Source organism: Protopterus annectens, chromosome 6.part0 (assembly GCF_019279795.1).
Source record: "Protopterus annectens isolate FY-2018-M chromosome 6.part0, PAN1.0, whole genome shotgun sequence".
Taxonomy (NCBI): Eukaryota; Metazoa; Chordata; order Ceratodontiformes; family Protopteridae; genus Protopterus; species Protopterus annectens.
The window spans coordinates 519,717,350-519,739,998 of record NC_056737.1 but is presented as its reverse complement, the minus strand read 5'-3'; the positions used below and the strand labels follow the sequence as shown (position 1 = coordinate 519,739,998).

At 38.2% G+C, this 22,649-nt stretch overlaps 1 protein-coding gene across 1 annotated transcript in view; it reads right to left on the bottom strand.

Annotated features, from left to right (window-relative positions):
* The window catches only part of LOC122804407 (melanoma inhibitory activity protein 2-like), a 1,673,436-nt gene that overhangs the window by 1,374,161 nt on the left and 276,626 nt on the right, over positions 1-22,649 (bottom strand). Inside the window, exon 7 of the mRNA XM_044074238.1 lies at positions 12,731-12,853. Coding sequence (XP_043930173.1) covers positions 12,731-12,853 — 123 coding nt within the window. The remainder of the gene's footprint in view (positions 1-12,730; positions 12,854-22,649) is intronic.

Here is a 22,649-nt window from a genome sequence, read left to right as displayed (position 1 = left end):
CTCATCACTCATTAGACCCATTATAGAGTACAACGCCCCTTTTGGTATGTACCTCACAAGACATCTACAACAACTGGAAAGGCTGCAAAAATACCTCACAAAGAGGATTACTGGCCTCAAACAGATGCCTTACGCAGACCGTCTCAAAACACTCCAGCTTTACTCCGTTGCATATCGCCTACTCAGATTCGATCTCTGCCCAACATACAAAGCTATGTCAAACCCAGAGCTGTTGGACATGCTCCACTTAAAGAAATCCCTCCGAGCTACACGCTCTAGGGACCTAAACCTGGTCACCACAATAAACAGAACATGCTGGAGGGATATATTCCTGTCCCAGAGACTTCCCATAGTCTGGAACAGACTACCCATGTCAAACAGAGCTCCTCATTAGCACTCTTCAAAAAAAATCTTGATGATTGGATGGGTAATAGGAAATTCACCCCGGGGATCATTTCTGTGGTTCTGCTTGACAGGGGCACAGGAAAATAATTTTCTTGGGTGGCGAAAGCCAGGCCAATAGACTAGTACCTACCTATGAACCTATATATATATATATATATATATATATATATATATATATATATATATATATATTCTGGAGCATTTCTCCCCGGGCCTCCGCTGAAAACACGGACTTTCCCGGTCAACAAATGTTAAATAAAATAAAAAAAATAAAAATGTACACACACACACACACACACATATATATATATATATATATATATATATATATATATATACATACATGTGTAAAATGTTTAACACACTGAGTTTATTGTACTACTTGAATTTTCCTTTTTGTACAGTAGCTGAAACTGGTCACACTCAGTTTAAGAGCAATCAGTGCACTGTCTCAAATAAAATACTTTGAGAAATGTACTATGATCTATAACGAAAATGGTAACTCTAAATATTAAAGTATTGTTAGCAAGGTGTCTTTTCCACTTTGTAAAATTAAACTAATTTACCTATCAAGGGCTACATTTTACAAATGGCTGAATGTGAAGTACTTACCTTTTAAAATGTGTTTACTGGAGTAGAACACTGATCAAACATGAGGAGTTTCCATCTCAGTCCAGGAATAATAACCCCGATAATCTACAGTAAAACAAGGTCTTCCTTGTCTTGCTACTTCTTAGTGAACCTTAACCTAGGGCAAACAACTTGGATTGTCTATAAATATCCCACACTGTGGTCAATGACTGTACTTGTGATTCTATATGCAGCGGAATCAAAATGATGCACTACCATGTTCTGTTCTTCAGTGTGAAATGGAATAATTTCACACTCTGACATTTAATATCCCAGTAATCATGTCTTTCCAGGTAGTTCCTAACACTTGTTTGTAAGCCTCAAATTAAAATAAACTAAGATGATTTTCCTATAACTAGTGAACTGCAACTAAGCAGTGTGTTTCTAAAAGAAGTGATGCTTTTGCAACATGCCTACACTACTTCCTATATAAAGTTAAGATAATTAAAAGAGCATCAGTGTGAACTTCAAATAACCAGTGGTCTAACTAGAGTGGTCTCCAACAGCCATAGTGTTGTTAAAAGGTACGTATAATACTTCCCATTATAAAGTGGGAATGACATCACTTTCAAAAGATTTTGCCACCAGCAATTAGTAGATGAAACTGAAAAACAATTTTTTTTCTAAAATATCATCTTTTTTAAACATCTTTATTAAATCATCACATTTTAAACAGCAACACAAATACGTGCATTAATAGAAGAAAAAGAAAACAGATTAACAGTCTGCATTGTTGACACAGTATACATTTATGTGCTAACACTTTTCATTCACTTCAATGTTAAATTACTTTCTTAATCCCTCCCTTCTCAAAGCTCTCTTTTTCTAATAAACTTCATTTTTCACATATTGTTCCCACAAATTCCATTTATTTTCACAAAATTTGCTCCTTCTATTTCATAAAGATCTCACCATCAGTTCCTTTAACTCTTTTACAATATTCAAATCTTCAATTAGCTGGTTTACATTTTGCATTCCATTTTCTAGCACTTTTGGCAACCAGTGGCATTAAACTTAGATTATTAATAAGTCTAAGCGATTCAGATACTGTATCCCCAAAACAGTATTTTCCTTGGTTACAATTTGTGCCCCCAATATTTCCATAAAGGTACTTTTTAGGGAATTTTTATAATCTGCCAACTCTTTACAGTCCCAAAAATCATGTTCCCAATCTATATACCTCCATCACACCTCTAGTGCTTGCCATCTACCTAAAGAAAAATCATCTGAAGTCTACTTGAGGTACAAAAATCTGTATGCAAACACTTTCATACAAAATCTTAAACATTACGGACATTGTTGCATGTTTGCGAGCCTTACAGACTTCTTCCCACAGTTCCACTGTAAACTGCCTTTTCATTCTCTTTTCCTGATCTTTTCTAACTTGCTCTAACTGGTTCTTAACAGTCATCGTGTAATACTCTCCTTATTATCCCTTTTTTAACAGCAGTTTCTGTTCTACACTTCTAAGAACTCTACTAACAGCAGTTTCTGTTCTACACTTCTAAGAACTCTACTAAAGTTGGTATTTCAAGGTGAAGGGGTTGGTTTTGAATAACAGGAATATATTACAGGATTCTTGGGATTTTCTGAGGAAATTGCACCCCACCTTATTTAAAGAAGAAATAGCTTTTGGCACGTTAGATGTGGTAGATTTATTTACTAGTATACCACATGATGTTGGTATGGAATGGTTTGAAGAGATGTTGGTTGGTTACAAGGAAGTTTCTCATAGTGAGTTTAGAATAATATTGGTTTTAATGGAAATAGTGTTAAAAAACAATTTCATTTTCTTTCAAGGGGAATATTTCAAACAGGAGAAAGGACTGGCCATGGGGGCACATTGTGCCCCCACTTATGCTAATATCATCATGGCCTACTGGGAAAACAACTATCTCCTGAGGTCTCCTTACAAAGATTTTTGGACACTATACGGAAGATTTCTTGATGACTTATGTTTTTTGTGGGTGGGGAATCAAAATAACTTTGAAGAATTTGTTGAATACATTAATGGTACAACTGAATTTTTTGATTTCACCCACAAATTTGATAAACACGAGTTAATTTATTTAGATGTTAATATAAAGAAAAATAAAGGAAATTTTGTATCTAAGATTCACAGAAAAGAAACCTTCTCAAATTCTTACCTACACTATACTAGTTCACACCCACTGTATCAGAAGAGGGGGGTGTTGAAAGGCCAACTAGTACGTATGTGTAGAATGACTTCTGACAATGAAACTTTTATATGTGAAAGTATTAAATTGAAGGAGTTATTTTTGAACAGAGGATACCCCAGAGATTTATTTGATCAATTACTGAAAGAAGTATCAGAAGAAAGAAAGGGCAAATTTGCTCCAATTCTGGGGAAAACACTACCTCAGAACGGAACTATAGAAAAATTAAATACTGGTTCAAATAATGACTACAATTTGGGGTTTGTTACTAATTATGATGGTCAGTCAAGTCTAGTGAGAAGGGTAATATTAGGACAGGGAATGGAGCAACTTTTCAAAAGTATCAGATTTAAAATATATTTTTGAGAAACCTTTGACATATATATATCGTAGGGGGAACACTATTAAGAACATGTTAGAAAGGGGTTCCAACAATGGTAAACAAGAGAAGACAACAAGAGGAAGGAAAGGATTGTACAAATGTGGTTGTTGTAACTATTGTGCCCACCTTAAAACTGGAGATTCTATTTACTTGCAAGCTAGGAAGAGGAATTTGTTGTTAAACACCTATGCCAATTGTAACACAAAAGGCATTATATATTTGGCTATGTGTAAGGAATGTGAATCTTTTTATGTGGGCAAAAGTGAAAGAAAATTAAAACAAAGAATATATGAACATTTGTACGACATTAGGAATAAGAATGAAAACAATGCATTATACAAACACAGTATGACATGTAAAACATCTGGATTCCATTTTTTGTTCTTGAAGTTGTTACAGTGGACTCTAGGGGTGGTATGTGGGAAACACTGGTTGAATATAGGGAATTATACTGGCAGCTAATATTAGAAGCAAGTAGACCTCCGGGTCTCAATGATATGATTTCACTAGCTCCAGTATTGAAACTAAGATCTGCCAAACTGTAAATACTTTTTTTCTCTTTAGTTCACATATACAAGATGTTTTAAAGTGTTTTGGTGAAATTTTAAGAATGTATTAATTTATATATTTTTTAAAGATACAATTTGAAAGGGAAAACAACTTGGTAATAAAAGTGGACAAAGTAATATTTATTTCTGCCACACGAGGGAGTCAAAGATTATTTTATCTATATTTGACATGTAGTAACTGTTTAATATGGTTTTTAAAAGTTTTTCATAAAAGTTTTTTATATTTTAATTTTAAATTTAAAATTAATGAAGGTTCATAATGCAATTAAATGATACACTGGTATCAAATACAAGATGTGGTTGCAATTGATGGAGATTAAGGTATCTTTGAAAGGTACAGAGTTTTAACATTTGTAATGAGTTAATGACATCTTTTTCCCTACTGGATAATTTTTAATTGAATTATTTACTTTGAATATATAAGGGGATTTGTGGGATTTCTTTTTTATCTGATGAAGTTGAAGACGAAAACGTTTATTGTATGTACTCAGCGTTAAAAGTGTTGTTTTTATTCATTAAAACTGCCTTGAGTGTATCCAACTTGATTCGTGGTGCTTTCCTTTTTGCTTACTGGTTTTTGCTAACACCATTCATCCTTTCCGTGGTTTCAAAGTTGGTATTTCACTTAAGTTTCCCCTACCACTTCCTCTTTGTTCATACACTTATCAACCTCTGATATGAAAGGCAGTCTCTAACCTGAAGTCCAGACTTCTGCTTAGCCTCAACCCACTCTATTACCTTTTCCTACAGAGTTATTTGCTTCCAGTACCTTGGTACTTTTGCTAATTTCCTTCACAAAATTCCACCCTCTTACCCATCTTCTACACCCCTACTTGAAGTCATCCCTTTTTATAAAATATCCTTTTTCCATTCCTACACTAGACGAGTTCTTACAATACCTAACTTACTTATCTTACTTTACAGATATAATATTCTTTGTGGTGGTGTTTATTCTCCGTAAAGACCTACAAAAAGAATTCTGGTCTATACCTCCACTGTTTCATCACTCTTTCTAATTTGACATTTTCTGCTTGCATTACACACACACACACACACACACATATAAGCATTAACTGTTTAGCTCCTTCAAGTCATGTAATTGTAAACCATCTTGTTCTATGGGAGAAAATCAACATATTCCACTTTTGCCCTCTGCCCAATGCAAATAACAGATCCGCAACTTCTCCTCTGGATGACAGAGATACACCTGACTTGTAAATAAGACTAAAGGGGCTAAAAACATTTTTACTGCTTACATCTTTCTATCCATATCCATAACAAAGAGCTATTGGGTCCTCAGTCTTGGTACTGTATTTTGTTTAGTTTATTCCTACATATCCTCAGTGGTCATAACAGACTCGTTATTAAACAACGCACCCAAATACTTCACCTTACCTATCACATAAGTATAGAAAACATGGGTAATCCAGAAAGCTCAAGTGAGGTCTGGTATCCTACTTGTGACCCAGAGGGTGACAGGACTAACAAGAAACAGAGTACAAAGGATAAGGCCAGATACAATCACATTAGCTGGCAGATCTAGAAGACTCTCTCTCTGATAACCTCCCTGTGAGAAGAATAAAGACATCCTGTTGAAGTTTCAAGTAGTTTACTCAGTTAGACAGGTAGATGGACAAGTGTTCTTGTTCCAATAACGTTTAAATACTCTACCCATAACTCCTTGTTCCTCAGGACTACCTCCGATCAACTTTGCCCCATACAACCCCAAGCTAACAATGCTCAAAACCCATTGGCAAAAGACATGAAGGACACAACACACAAAAGGTAAGAAGAAGAATCTCCCTGACTCGGTCATCCCGTAATCAAGAGGCTCGACAAAAGGGGGTCGGAGGGAGTGAGGAACTCTTCTGGGGAGTCCAGGTGCTTCTTCTTCCACTGCCTCTTGCCCAAAACCTCTCACACTGGAGTATATGTGTGTGCATGTGGGGGAGGGGGGGGACAGCAGAGGCTGGGAGCCCTAAAGGAAGGACAGACTGGAGACCACCTGGGGTGAGCTACTCCGCAACAGGTTGAATGGCATCCACAGGAACTGATGCGGAAGTGGGGGGGGGGGGCACTGGTTGAACCTGACCCCTCATTCTCCTGATAAAAGCACATCCTTTCCACAGAAGCTGACATGGACCTCCTGGAGCCAGTGGACCTAGGATCTGAAGACCTCAAGGATGCCTCCAGCCCATTCCGACACAGAGACCAGGACAGAGGTCCTGAGTAGGAGGGACAATCCCAAAACAGGGATCATTAAACCTGATGTGGATACTCCTGCCTCAATATCCCGGCTATGGGGTCTACACGGCTCCAGTGCAACTGGAGTCAAGGAACACAAGGTAGGGGTCGGCACCGAAATTGGCCAAGCCATGAGATCCAACCCTAAGGGAGCTAAGGCAACCAAGCTCAGACGACAACTGAGCCAACAGGCCCAAGGAAAGTAACCAGTGCAACTGAGCCAAAGCTTCGGGTCAAAAGCCCAAAGCTGAGATGATGTGTCCTAATTGCATCTGCACCTGTAAAAAAGAACTCATCAACTCTTCCAACAAAGCAGGTCCAAAACTCTCAACCAACCAGGATGAATGAGTCATTGGAGATCCACCTACCAGACGGGGATTCCGACACCAGACCTGAACTGGAGAGGTTCGGATCTGGGCCAGAGGCAAACAAAACTCTGATTACGACACACGCAGGGTAGATGAAGAACAGGACAAAAGGGGCTTACTTGAGGGAGCACTCCTCAATAGTAAGGGACTCGGAACACTGATGGTGAGATTCTGAGCCTTCCCTGCAATTGATGTCAAAGATGACAGACTCAGAAGGGTCGGAGCCAACAATGGAGATGAAGCCATCGGAGAAGCCCAAGGTCTTGGGATGACCTTCGGCTCTGAAGGAGCACAAGAAGCAGAAAAGGGAGCCAAACGTTTTCAGTATTTCCTTGGCAATCTTGGGGGATTTGGAATTCCGATGACTCTTATCCAATTTATCCCTCTTGCTGGAGAAGGAGGCCGAAGAGGACTCGCCAGTCAGCAGATGCCCTTTGATAATCAGCTTGACTCTACTGTCATTCACTTCACATGAGCCAAAAGACTCACAGATTGATGCAGCTAAGTGAGCAGCCCTTATACAATAAACACAGAGGCCATATGCCTGGGAGGGGAGTTTGCACCCACAATCCACACACTTCTTGAAATGCTTATCCATGTTAAACAACACTAAGGAAAAAAAACAACAGAATTAAAAAAGTTTAGGACGGTGCAGCGGTTTGTGTTGTCGCCTCACAGCAAGAGGTTCTCTGGTATGATCCGGGGTGCCTTTTGTGCGGAGTCCGCATGTCCTCCCTGCGTTCGTGTGGGTTTTCTCTGGGTGCTCCGGTTTCCTCCCATCTTACAAAGACATGCACCTGGAGCATTTCTCCTTTGGCCCCCGCCAAAAATTGGCTTGTTCTAAGTTGGATTTTCCCAGTAAACAAATGTTAAGTAAATAAACCACTAACAATACACACATTAAAAGCCAAAATCCTAAGTACAAAAACAGGAAGAGCCTGCTACCAATGGAACCCTAAACTAAAAACCTAACAAACCTGTCTAAACTACAAAACATACTACACTACACTACACACACAAACCAGCTAACTAAAGCAAACACAAACAGGGTAGAGGACAAAAACCCAGCTAAAAGCCAGAAAAGGATACACCTAGATAGGAGAACTCTATCACACTGCTATCCAGAAATGGTGGAAAACGAGATCTGGGGTATTGCTGAGAAGTGAGGGATTATGGGTAGAGGAGGTGGAGCTCGACAGGCTGATATCTATAGAATGTGGCCAGTCTTGGATCTGATAACCCACAGGTTGAATTCAGATAGAAAAACACATCAGTTCAGTTGCACTATAGCACATATCACATTTGTATTTAAATTTGTAGCTCAGGCAATATTATGTAATTATACAGTAAATAAATATACTTATTGACAAGATATCAAAACCACAGCTTAGTTATAAACATGATGCAAGCATCATCATCAATTTACTAGAAGATGAAAAGAACCTTCTTACATAACACATCAAATTATCAATAAAACTCACTGAATAAAAAAAATTTCAAAAGGCAGGAAGCATGTACACATTTGCTCACATACACCTTTGTGACTTCTTCAGCTTTATACACAATCATGGCAGAGAAAGCATCTCATAAAACATTTTTTAATGCATCCTAAAAGGGTGAAATGCACGCACTCGAGGCCCTTCTCAGTATGGAGAACATCGATGTCTGTGCTGTAACTGAAACCTGGTTCAAGGCTCCTGAGAGCACCCCGGCACTATTAGGTTTTACCTCATATCATGCGTTCCGGCCCCAAAACCCGGACCACACCACAAAAGGAGGGGGTGTATCCATATTCATAAAGGATACCCACACCTCCAGGTTGGTGGCAACGCATAAGCCGGAAACCATCCAGGTGCAACTAACCATAGGCAAAACTGCTCTACAAATTGTAGCATGCTACAGGCCAACCTCTCAAACTCAGGAACCCCACACAGCCTTCCTGAAGACACTGGAGGGTATAAATGTATCTCCAAACACCATCATATTGGGTGACTTCAACTACCGAATATAGACTGGGAACATTACTCAAGCCCTAACTTTCTAGCCCAACGGTTCCTGGAGTTCATAAATTCAAATGCCATGGAACAGCTAGTCACTGTTCCCACGAGAGGAGAAAATATACTAGATCTCATTGTCACAAACATAGGGATAAAATGCTCCACACCGGAAGTATATCCCTCATTGGTGAGATCTGATCATAAACTAATCTCACTGGAAATCCACATCCCGCCCCCACCCCAAACAAAAAAGACGATAGTGAAGAACTTCTCTAAAGCAAACTTCACACTACTCAAGACTGGTGTGGTATCCTTCAAGGCCCCTGAGCCAGAGGAAACTACAACCCAAGCTGCGGAAGCCCTTACAAATGCCTTCTATGAACACCTTCAGGACTGCATGGATCAGGCAATCCCAAATAAAACCAAGACTCTTTCCACAAAGGGCAAACGTCCAGTCTGGTGGACCCCAGCCATTAACAAACTTTACAATAAGAGGAGAAAGCTATTACATGATAGAACAAAATCCATAAAAGGGAAGTCACCCCTGATCATTATTAGTAAAAAATTACGAGCACTCATAAAATCAACTAAGGCCAATTTTGAGAGAAAAATTGCCATGGATTCAAAGGACAATCATAAGGCCTTTTTCAGATATGTTAGGAACCTGGGTGGAAACTCCCAGATATGCTCAGAATTAGTCCAAAATGATACAAAAATCACTGAACCCACAGACATTGCCAACATACTGGCAGACAGGTTCAGTGCAAACTTCACCCCTCTCCCCTAAAGGAGAGATAACTATCCCAGCCGAGTGTAGCCTCCCGGACATCTCAAATGCGCAGGTGAAAGCTGCTCTCTCTAAAGCTAAAAACACAGCATCAATGGGACCGGATGGTGTCCCCGGCTGTGTGCTACACGAGCTAAATGAGGAATTAACCCGCACATAAGGCAGCTGTTTAATCTCAGCCTTACCACAGGATACGTGCCCAAGGAGTGGCGTCACGGCAACTGTGGTCCCACTCCACAAAGGCGGCCTCTACGGACCCTGGTAATTACCGCCCCATAAGCTTAACAAGTCTAGTCTGCAAAGCTATGGAGAGGATCATAATGGAGCTCATAAACAAAGATATAGGGGACTTGCAGACATTGGACCCGACCCAGTTTGGCTTTGTCAAGGGAAGATCATGCCTTTTGAACTTGGTCGACTTCTTGAAACAGTCACCAAGGCCATTGATGAGGGAAAGGCAGTCCATACAGCCTACCTTGACCTTGCAAAGGCTTTCGACACAATACCCCACTCGGGTATTGTAGAAAAACTTACCAGCTTAAATGTAAACCCATATGTCACAAGATGGGTTGCAAACTGGCTTAAGGACAGAACCCACAGGGTTAGAGTTGCTGGCGCTGTGTCAGACTCCAAGCCGGTCACAAGTGGTGTCCCACAGGGCTCGGTCCTTGGCCCCTATTGTTTGGCATCTACTTCTCAGAAGTACAGGCCAGCATGGGAGGACTTTGGCTGACAAAGTTTGCAGGCGACTGCAAACTGGGCGCCATAGTGGAAAGTGCATCGGACACGGATATCCTTCAGAAGGGACTCACGGAAACAGATAGCTGGTGCCAGAGCCATGGCCTGAAGTTAAACGCCAAAAATGTATAGTCATACCCTTCGGGAAAAACAAGGTAACCCCAAGCTACCATATAGGTGGCAATCCACTAAGCACAGAAGAGGTTATCAGGGACCTGGGGACCCAGGTTGACAGTGGCCTTTCTTTTGACACTCACATTGCTAAAGTGGTTAGAAAGACCTTCTACATTGCCCACCTGATCATGAAGGGATTCACATCCAGATCTAGTGAGGTCATTGTTCCCTGTACTCCTCACTTATCAGACCAATGATCGAGTACAATGCCCCATTCGGGATGTATCTCACCCGACATCTGCAGCAATTGGAGAGACCCCAAAAGTTCCTCACCAAAAGGATAAAGGGACTCCAAAATCTGTCATATGCTGCCAGATTGAAGAAACTCCAGCTCTACTCAGTCGCATACCGTCTGCTCAGAGGTGACATGTGCCTGACATACAAGGCCATGTCCAACCCGGAATTAATGGACATGCTCCACCTCAAAAATCCAAATCCACCAAAACCACTAGAGCAAGCGACTTAAACCTTAGCACGGATATAAATAGGACGTGCTGGAGGGATAGATTTATCACTCAGAGACTCCCTATGCTGTGGAATAAAATCCCGGTCCATGTGAGGCAGAGCACCTCGCTGACTCTGTTCAAGAGAAATCTAGACCTGTGGATGGGAGATCGTAGGTTTACCCCGGGAATCATCTCTGTGTCACTGCTGGACAGAGGCACAACAAACTAATGGGCACAGTATTTTTTCATATAAGGGGTGGCGTAAGCCACAAAAATTTGGGCTAGGCTTATAAATGCCTTAGGGCAGATAGTCTAGTATAAACCTATGAACCTATGAACCTTTGTCTAACTGTGACACAAGTAACAGACAGTCCTCACTCTCTAACTTTCAGCTGTAATCTGGAAAATAGGTGAACTGAGTAACAATTTTTGGTCCCTCTGTGTCCCTCCAGCTGACCACCTGCTATTCAACTTCTCTCCCACTGCTTCCGTCCTTTACAGAACAGAACAGGAAGCAGAGGTGCATATCCAGTATTCTCCTGCCAGATGCAATCAAAAAAGGAATGGAAACAGGAAATGAAGCCATAGTTTTGGGAGGTGGAATACTGCTTGAATTTGGGAGCTTTGCATACGCTACTGTGCACCACAGGGCTTTTCCTGGGAACAACCCCCCACATGCTGACTTGAACTACAAAACTGAGTTGAACAATGAGAAGTGTACTTCATCCATCTTCCTTGCCAGCTCCATCAGATATTTGAGCAATTAATGGAATTTGTATCACCTAGACTACAGCCAGGGTTTCATCCCTCTCTGAAACCAATCTGGCTAAGCAATTTGAACAATATACTGTTAAGGATTACTCTGGTGCATTTTTAAATGCAAAGAAATGTACTATGTGGTCAGAAGATAAAGTAATTGGTCAAAGCAACCTATATGCACACTGACTGCTAAATGCTGTTGAAACAAGCAAAAGAATGCTACAGCTCTAAAATGAAACAGCATGTTGTGGGGGACTGTTCTGGTGTGTTCCTGGCATGGAAGGACTGCATCAGAAAAACATGGAACTGATCAAAACAACCTGTATGTAATACTTAGTGCAAAATGCTAATGGATTTCACAGAAAAAATAATGCATGTGACACAGGAACTGCAGGAGTTCAAAAGTATTACATACAGACCACGGCTCTTTACATAATTTTATCTTTAGTTGTTATGCCTGCTGGTAAATCTCCCATGCTGAACAAAGTAAGCACAGTTAGTCGACTTACAATCACAACTGTCTTGTTTTTAAGAAGTGTCATTAACTGCAACATACAAAATGTCATCCTTCACAAAAAGTCAGTGACATGACAATGGATGTAGTGTGCATCAGTCAGCAGTGTTCAGCCCAAAATCAAAATTGCACTGAAGAATCTCAAACTTAGCGCATGGCTTAGCAAAGGCATAACTTTGGGAAATACCCATGTAAAAGCACCATCTGTTGGGAAACAATAATGTCATCTGCACGTGTGTAAGGCAACACAAAGATGCACAAATAAAACTTCTTTTATCCTGAACAGGCAGCACAAAATCTATAAAATACAAAAACAAAAAGAAATGGCATTTCACCTGCCAGTGACACTTTATACCACAAAAATGGTGAAAACGGTCCAGCCTGGAGAATACACTCAGTCTGTCTTAATGTTGCTAGCTAGAAAATAAAAAAGAGTAAATCTCTACTAAAAATTAACAGCAGTAAAAATCCAACCCAGTTCAATCAGTTTATGCTCAACCTGGATTAAACCACTGTAATGTGAAATATTCTCACACATACCTTTATTTGTTCTTCTCTGTCGTTCAAAACATCTTCCATGTCTTTATTTGATAATTCACACATCTTTATTTGTTCTGTAAGTTCACCGACTCTTTCACACCATCCTTCACTTTCTCTTAAAAGCTGTAAAAAATAACATGCCTTATTTATCTACTTTATGAATATTCTCACCTAATGTAAAAGTCATGTACAGATGTAAATGTTCACACTAGCCATCCACGACAAAACACAAAATTATATTAGTGCAGTTGTAATCACCATTCTCCCTCACTCAGCCTATGACATGTAAGGGTGTCACACATTGAGACATAAAGTTACACTATCTGCCTTAACATCAGTGTAAAAGCAGAGCACAACTGTCAAAGAATGCCCTCACACGGCTCCTCAACAACTTTAGTGAGATTGCGAAATGCTGCCACTCCATAACAAATGATTGCTAAAACTTTCCAAAAAACCACCTAAACGTTACCATGTTCATTGGGCGAGGGACAGAAAAACAAATTCTGACAGCTGCTACCTAACCAATAGCCTTACTTTTTTCCTGCAAGGATTATGTTGTATCTGTATCATGCATTGTTCATTTTTTAACATCATAACATTTCCAGGAAGGTCGATCCATTTATCCATCACCTGATATCTGCAATGAAAGTGCTTTTTCACTTTTTTCTTGAGAAAGTCACTGTGATTTACAGATGTAACCTCTGCTCTTACACAACTCTTCAGAAAGATAACACTTTTTTGGTATTCCACAGGCTCTTCATTAAATATTTTAACTTTTTTTTTCTTCAAACAACTACCTCTTTCTTCTTCGAATCCATACAGAGTACCATTGTTTATACTAGCTTATATATTTCCCTGACAATTCACAACATTCCTGACATATCTTTATTCTGTATTTGCCTGCTGCACTGTTTATACAACATATGTCATACTAACAGGATTTTATAATTGTCTCCTTGATTGTTTATTCTGTTAAATGGTATGCCCAATTCAAATGTAATGTGTGGTCCAATACAATGCCAATACTGCTAGGAAGACTGCTTAACTAGAGTTCTTGGAAGTATTGTCACAACTAATTGATCTTCCAACCCATATTAATATTCCTCTGGGTTGACCCTCCATTTTTGTCATGAATTCTAATCAATGATGTGAAAATGATTACAGGTCATGGAGTTCTTGATTAAATGATCATCAGTCAGTCTGACACATTACTGAAGGATAGCCATCATAAAAAACTCCTAACTTTCTATAGCCATAAAAATGCAGTCTTCTTTAAAGGATTTCTTATCCTTGATTGATCAGGTTAATTGGGCATCATTATATTGCTCCCCAAATGTTAATCAGATGGTTGATTTTTTTAAACAACTTCACTTATTTATCACATTATTGATTTGCAAGAGAAGTTCACATACATGAATAACAATGAAAAAAGAAAACATAATAATGCCTTCAGTTATCATGTACATTTCATTATACATTCACTTTCCATCACAGCTCCATTCTGTCCTCTTGTGGATTAGAACACACAAAATCACTAAACAATTCCTACCAACCAATTTATTTTAGTCAATAACTCTAGTATTGTTTTATGCATATTGTTCCCAAATGCATAACTTTTTAAATGAAAATTACTTTCAAAATCTTTCAATGATCCCATCTGCATTTATTTTATTTCCGTTATAATATTAAGTTCTTCATTTACAACAGATTTAATTCCAGACTACCATTTTTATGTAATTTTTGGGCTACTAGTACTATAACCTTACCTGCCATACTCCTGGTTAAGCTACCTACTACTCATTTACATTACCCTAAACAAGCTCATTCTCACAACAACTATTAACTGCTGAAGGCTATCTTGATTCTACACTCAGTTTCAGTTAGCTGTGTATACATATATACTATGTTGTCTTTAACTGTTATGTAGACTGCATTTCTCTATCTTGCAATTACTGTATCACACTGTTCTCACTATTAACTCATTCGGCCAGTTTTTATCACTAACTGTGCCATTTTTTGCTAAATTTGTTAATTATTTGCTAATTATTGTTAAATAACTAATTTCTTTACTGACTTACTTTGCACATTGTTGATTAATACATGTTCAATTCATCTGTTTAATACTGTATTTGTATGCATGGAGCTTTTCTCCCCGGGCCGCCGCTGAAAATGGGGCTCATGCCCAGTCGGACATTACCCGGTAAACAAACAAACTAACTAACTAAATAAATAAATAAATAAAACTTGATAATGTCTTTCTGGGTCTCAGTAATACTAGACCAAGATATAAACTTAACAGCATAATATCCTTGGTTAACATAATAAGTTCCCCTAACTATGTCAAGACATTCTGTAGTGAGCCCTAAGTTAATCACTCACACTCTTCAAAATGTGTTCCCAGTTCCCATTCTCATTCTCTTCACATCCTCAGAATCTGTTCTCTACCCAAGAGAATTTTTTTCTGAAATCTACTTTAGTACACTACTACCTGTATAAGCATTTTCATGCAAATCTCCTAAAGTTTCCAAGCTTTGTAGCATACCTACAGGGCTTATGGATTTCCTCAAATTGCTCTTTTTTTAAATTTGCCATTCTGACCTTCCCTCAGTTTTTTTTTTTCTAATCTCTTCTGATTTATTCCTATAGTTACTGTGTAATATGTTACAAGCCTTACAAATCAGTTCTTGGGTTCCAATAAAAATCCTATCAGAGCTGCACCCCCTCCCCCCATTTTGCTTACATTCTGTCAATAGCCCCTGGTATGGATCGAAGCAACAGATCAAATATTTGCTGGGCTTCTTACTATTCTTTCATTTTCCCTTACAACTTATTTGCTCCCAGTAACATGGCTCCTTTAGTAGTTTCCTCAAGTTACTTCCTATCATCTCATTTGTTTTCTGTAACTTAGTTCCATGTACTCCTATCGGTAAAACCACCCTTCTCCATTCCCTTACTGGTTTAGTCTTTATAATATGCCACAGAGGAACAATGTTCTTTTTTTGTTACTATATAACAGATATACTGGCCCCCTTCAGTCCTGATAAATACATTTCTTTTCTGCAGACCTTGATTAACAGATGAGATCCTATGTTTTAAAGTAAACACAGTGTACATTAGAAATGAGATAAGCTGACTTGTCTATTATTAATGAATTTATCATATGCAGCGATCAAGATTTTGAGAAACAGGTTTTTATTTAATCAGCTGCAAAACAGCCTGTCTTGTCCAGGGAATACTTTGCAGAGAGGGGACTCCTTATTGGGCCAAAGGACTAAGCCATTTATAGACAGCATCAAGGAAATAGGGGCTATGCAGTAACAGACCCATCAAACCATGCTAAGCTGACACAAGACAGAAGTTTCTTTCAATTCACCATGCATATTTTTTTGTTGCTGTAATACACAAAAAAACTGTTCTGATATGACAGATTTAAAAAACCTCCAGTTGATATCCTTTTGGAAACACAGAACATACCATATATAACTCCAAATAAAATAGTATTCCTTTCTGGCGGACGGAGAACCACTGCAATATGTTTTTTTTTTCTGTAGTAAAAGAAAGGCCAAGTCTACAGCAGTGATTAACAGTTAGCAATGAGCTTCAAAAGTCTTTCCTAGTACTAATGGTTGAAAATATTCTATGAAACAACTTCAGAATTCATTTGAGCATCCAACCTATAGAACCACCTCTATGAAGTAAGGAGCTGTGAGTTATTTAAAAGAGAAAATGTCTGGTAACCAGGACTTCCAGTTAGGTCAAGCCTATCTGCAGTGAGACCTGTAGAAAAAATCTCCAAGAATCATACATGAAGCTGTCCTGGCTGGGCCTAAGGTCTCTGGGTTCTGCAAAGAGCCAGTACCTCAAAAAAAATTACTAAAAGGAAAGGACACTGCTACACAAAACGTAGTACTTCTTCAGAAGGTCACTACAGGGAAGGACACAGCTCCTGACAAAGACTGCTCCACAAAAGATCACTCGGGCCTGCTATGCAGGTCATATCTGCCCCATGCCTGGGAACTCTACTAGATTGAGGAGAGCTGTAGGGTACCGTACTCCACAGGTCATTACATGGAAAGACACGGCTGCACAACATGACCTACTTGTCCAAAAGGACACTACAGAGTGTTACTTAGTTCAGCTGTGATGCATGCTGGGACCTCTTTTTAATGTAGTCAGCATCTCTCAGTCTGTAATGTGTTATGCTTCACTGTAAAGTTTGGATTTCTCTAGCCAACAGAACACCTTGGCTAGTAACATGCACTGCCCAGCCTTTTCGGTCACTTCATGCAGCACAGACTCTGGAGGACATCACTCCAAATATGATCTAGAGAGCTTAGTGTGGAACAGGAACAATTTATAGAGCAATTTCATCATCATGTGGGAAGCCAGACAAACATTAGACTTGCATGTCATAAACCAAATATATTAGCAGCATAAACGGACCCCAAACACAGTCCAACAAATACCGAATCGTGGCTACAATGGCTAATCAGTCAAGGAAATCTGACTCATTCAGAGACCTCTGGCATCTGCAAAGAGAAAAGGTAGCATGGTAACCAAGACATTCTGTCTAGATTCTGTAAACTGTACAACTGAATTATTTTGCTGTCCCTAATGTACAAAAATATGTGATTACTGTGTGTCTACTCGATCATTTTGACTTAAATTAAAATTACCAAATGAAGTATGGTCTCTAAACTTGAAAAACTTAAGGAAAATTTAAATCATACATATACTCTAGTCAGCAAAGATCAATCAGTAATGTCACTATTGCATATATGCACTATCCATTCAAATAGCAAATGCTTACATCTTCTAGTCCTGACAAATGTTTAGTCATTCATTGGTGCCTAAAGCTAGTTAGTTAATACCACCTATACATTAACAAAGCATTTCAGTGCAAAACATGTGTTACAAAGAGTACTAGACAGATAATACGAATGTGGCTGATTTTAGTAGCAACATTTTGATATATACATGTCTGAAAAAACTGATAGAGTTACTTGTATGCCTAAACCTCTGCTATAAGATCCAGTGATTAAGTGTAAGCATTTTGTGTTCTGATGTGTTAGTTAATTTGCTACTCATGGCATTTTGGTACAGTTCAGATTACAGCTTGCTGCAGAGAATGTTATTAATAGTAACACCAGTCTTGTGACAGGTAGCCCTTGGCAGTAACAAAAAAAAAAAAAACAAACAACTCCCTTCTATGCATGCGTCTTTGGTATCATAACATTTGGCAAAGGAAAACAGTAACAATGAGGACAGGATGTCTTTATTAAGAAACATACTTAAATTTATTGTTAAAGGTAGTGTTAATGAATCACTGCATTATCATGTGTCTATTAAATAAACAGGTAAAGCAGTAACAGAAATACAAGGGGTGCATACTCCTTTAACTCTACCTACAGACTATAAATTAATATCCTAGCTATAAAAAAGCAACAACTATTAGAGCAAGTTTCAATATTTGTTAGTAATGCATATTTACTACAGGTAACCACACTACATTAAAGAAGTTAGTTTACGAGAGTAAATATTCACAGAGTATGGTCCTGAGATTATAAACTGCAGTTGACTGAAGTGCCTACACAAAACTTGGATTTCTATAGCAAATTTCAAACCAAAATTCACCCTCACTTTGGCTGCATACACACAAAAGTATTCATTACTGCAAGTTTGTAAAATTAAGTGAAAATCAAAATCTTTATGCTATGGTATATGGAAGCTACTATCAAAGTAGATTCCGTGTTCAAGTCATCAATTCAAAACCGTATTTGAAAATGTATATTATTTAGCTGATCTAGCTGCTTCCATTTTCTCAACTCAATTTTCTAAAGTGCAAGAACAAGGTAGAACAGAGATGAAGAAATGTTTAACACTCAGAAGTACCAACAATAAACCGCAAATGTATTTGATTACACATTCTAGTTTCAAGACTGCAATATTTCTGAGAAAATATTTGTGTAAGTTGAACTTACCATAACAGTAGATGCTTGATTAGAACCCTACTGAAGTAGCATAAAGCTATATGGGATGTACCGTGCCAGAGATGTCAGACATCCACTCTGTCTAGTAAACCTTTGGGCACCTTCCTCAAGCACATGAGCATACTGGTGCAGAAAAGGGTGCACAGGCACCAAAATTCAGAGCTTTCCTGCCCTAAAGAGAGAAAGGTTGAAGCGTAAAGCTACAGAAGTATACCAAGTACAAAAATGTTACGTCATACAAAGGAAACCAAGGTAACTGGGACCAACTCCAGCCAGGAAAAGACAGGAGAATGAAAAAGGGTGCAAGGAGAGAGAGTGTCAGAACTATATCCATAGTCTGTTCAAAGATCTACTGCTAACCTAAGTTAACTCACACAACTGTACTATGTTCATCATTAGGTCACTGCTGCAGTAACCTACAGTTATACTGGGCAACTGCCAAAGCTTAGGAAACAATGACCAAGGTAACAGGACCACAGAATCCACAACATTCAGAAGAACAGATCTAGCAAACCCTGTTCTTGTTCTAGAAGATAAATCAATTTTAGTACAGATGCCTTTTCTTTCCCATAGAAGGGACTATTCCTTTATGCCTTTCTTCTCTTCTCTGTTATAACCAGAATTTTGCTAAAGACAATGATCAAGTTGCTGCCTCTAGAATAGCTCCAGAGTCCATCCCTTTCCAAAAGGTCACAGAAGCTACCACAGCTCTGGTGGAGTGATCCTTTTTCCTTCTCAGGGGAACTGTTTCCATGACAAGACTAACACAACTGAATAGCTTCAGATAAGTCACTAGTAAATGCTTGGCTTGGAAACCAGTTCTCCTTCCTTCTTGCCCTCAATGGAAATAAAAAGTTGATCTGATATCCTAAAGTCTTTAGTCTTGTCCAGGTAGTACCCAAGTTGCCTATGGATATCAAAGGTATGAAAAATAGTCTTCCCTCTGTTCTCTGGTTCAAAAAAAAACACAGGTAGGATGCTAGTTGGATTACAAGTAAAATCAAACAGCTTTAGGCATAAAGGAGGGGTTTGTTCTAAGACTTAACCTAACCAAGGAGAAAAGACATGTAAGCTTGCAACTCAGATACTCATCTAGCCGAAGTCACAGCAATAAGTAAAGCACTCGTCCAAAGTAAGAAACATCAGGGAAGAACTTGATGCAGATTCAATGTGATAAAAATTATTTTCGAATGAAAACCAAGATCCAAGGAAGGAGCCACCTGTTTGCCTTGAAACAAAGAAAAGGGGGGATCTAATGACAGACAGGCAGAAATTGACAAAATACACGTTTTAATTAAAAGTATAAGAAAGGCCTGACCTGAGAAATTCACACAGGTACTGAAGAACCAATGGATACTATCATGGGATGGATCCTGGTTTCTAAAACAGCTCCAAGTAGAAAATCTCTTCCATTTGGCTAATTATGATTTAACAAGTAGCAGGTTTTCTAACCTCCTTTTCTTTTTTTAATCATGCAAGACACAGACAATCGTAATGAAAATAAACCATATGAACACAATTTCAGTTGCAAACATTATACATTACAAACCGTGCCAACATTACTGTAGCTGCAAACATTATACATCACTTTTAATATATGCAGTCACTGTCAGTCAACCATTACATAGCTCATTCAAATCCTGAAGATGCAAAAACCAAACGGCTGCAGGTACACTGAGGTGCGCAAAACACACAACAACAGCAAAAGTAAATTAAGGCACCAAAGTTACACACTGGAAATCAGTCACTGTGCTTTATTGCAGAAGACAAACGGTAAGCGCTTTCATAACTTTATGTTGCTTCATCAGACCACATCACTACAACTGATGCTTGGTTAAATACTAGGACAATTAGTATGACATCACAATTTAAAGAGATATTACTCCACTAACATGAGAACATATATCAATATCCATAAGAAAAATGCATAAATTATATAGAAAGGTGTGTATTTACACACAATAATATTTAAAAACAATAATATTTAAAATTTAAAAAATTAAAAAAAAAAGGGGGGGGGTCATCCCTGATGGTTATTAATATATATATATATATATATATATATATATATATATATACATATATACACATATATAGCCATAATAGTACAATGAAAAATATATATATATAAAAAACTCATATTTTAGTGTTTAAGGCGCCTGGCCTTAAGGTAAGGAACTAATGAGGTGCAGCCATTCAAACCAGGATATCTATCTGCTTGTAATTTAGTGATCCATTGTTGTTCTAATTCTTCAGTGTGGTTTTCTACGTCACCACCTCTGTTTGTCCTTACTATTTGTTGTAAGATTAAAAATTTAAAACAATGGCTACTGTCTGTATTCAGGACATGATTAGCTAGAGCATTTGATTGCTTCTAGTTCCGTATGTCCCTTATATGTTCTAATATTCTTTCTTTAAAGCTCCTATTTGTTTTGCCTACATAATAGGCATGGCATGCTTGGCAAAAACAAAAATAAACAACATCGACACTTTTACAATCATAATAATTCTTCGTATAAAGTTTAAAACATTTCACAGGATGAATGTACTCATTTTTAGTGTAGACATGCTGACAAGCAGCACAATTCCTGCACGGGAAGGTGCCCTGTCTGTTTGAGAGATTTTTTTCTAAAAGACTGATGTTCTCTATTACAGAGCTGCTGATTTAAAGACACATTATTTCTAAAACTGAAGTTTGGGGTGTCACCAACTGTGGAAACCAGACCTGGTATTTCATGTAATAAGTGCCAATTCTTTTTAATAATTTCCGTATACTTATTGATGTCACTTGCAAATCTAAAAACTATTCTAAACTTATTTCTATCAATACTTGTATCATAAGGTATGCTTGTATCAGCACTGTAAGAGCTCATGTATGGTTTACATCTTGTAGATCTCAATTTCCATGCATCTGCTATCACTCCAGTGATTTCTGAGCTAGAATACCCTCTTGTTTGAAAGTCGTCTTGTAACTTATTTAAAGCAACTACTGCCTCTTCATCATTATTATGTAGGCATAGGGTTCTATAGACTTGTCCTTTGAGGACATTTCTAGGTATGTGTCTCGGGTGCATGCTTGACCTGTGCAGACAGGCATTGGTTCTTGTAGGTTTGTGATAAATACTGGTTCTTATCTGCTTTAAATCAGTAAGGGTGACACTCACATCCAAGAAATCAACACATGTATCAGAAAAAGTAAAAGTAAACTTCAAAAAGTCTGTAGGACTATGCAGGTAATCAATGAAATTACTGATATTTTCACCATGCCCTTTCCACAAGACAAAAACATCATCCACTAGTGTTTTTTTAGAGAATTTGAAAGTGGGAGAATTCACTTTGAAACCAGCTCTTCCATTCAGAGCTCGAGCCAAAAGCAATCCCAATATGGGAAAGACAGCAAGGGAAAATCAAATGGACAGAACTGCACACTTTTCAAAGAAAAGGAGGATGTAAAAACTGATCTTATTGTTAACATTGCTTCCTTTACTCTAACTAATGAACAAAACAGTTTGCTTAATAAGGGTTTGTCTTTTATACCTGCCAAGAAGGCAGATTTAACTGAAATGCTAACAGACTTGAAATTGCTTGGTAGGAATTTATCATTACAATGCATGTTTCGTAATAATGAAAATGTCAATGTAAATATATACAAGAAACCTAGCACTTTTGTACCCCCCACCCCTCCAGGCATACAAAGATTTTTAGATATCTGTGAAAATGCTTTTAATGAAGCTTATACTCCTGGTACAAAGATTTATATGTTAACCAGATGAAGGTTTTGCTATTAGATACTTGTACCTATCAAATGCTGACAAAAACAGCTGTAATTGCTATCACTGATAAAGTGTCTTTTTTAGTGTTTGATTTATTGATTACAGGATTAATTGATGAATCCTTATTTAATTATTTTTCAGTACAAAAACCTCTAG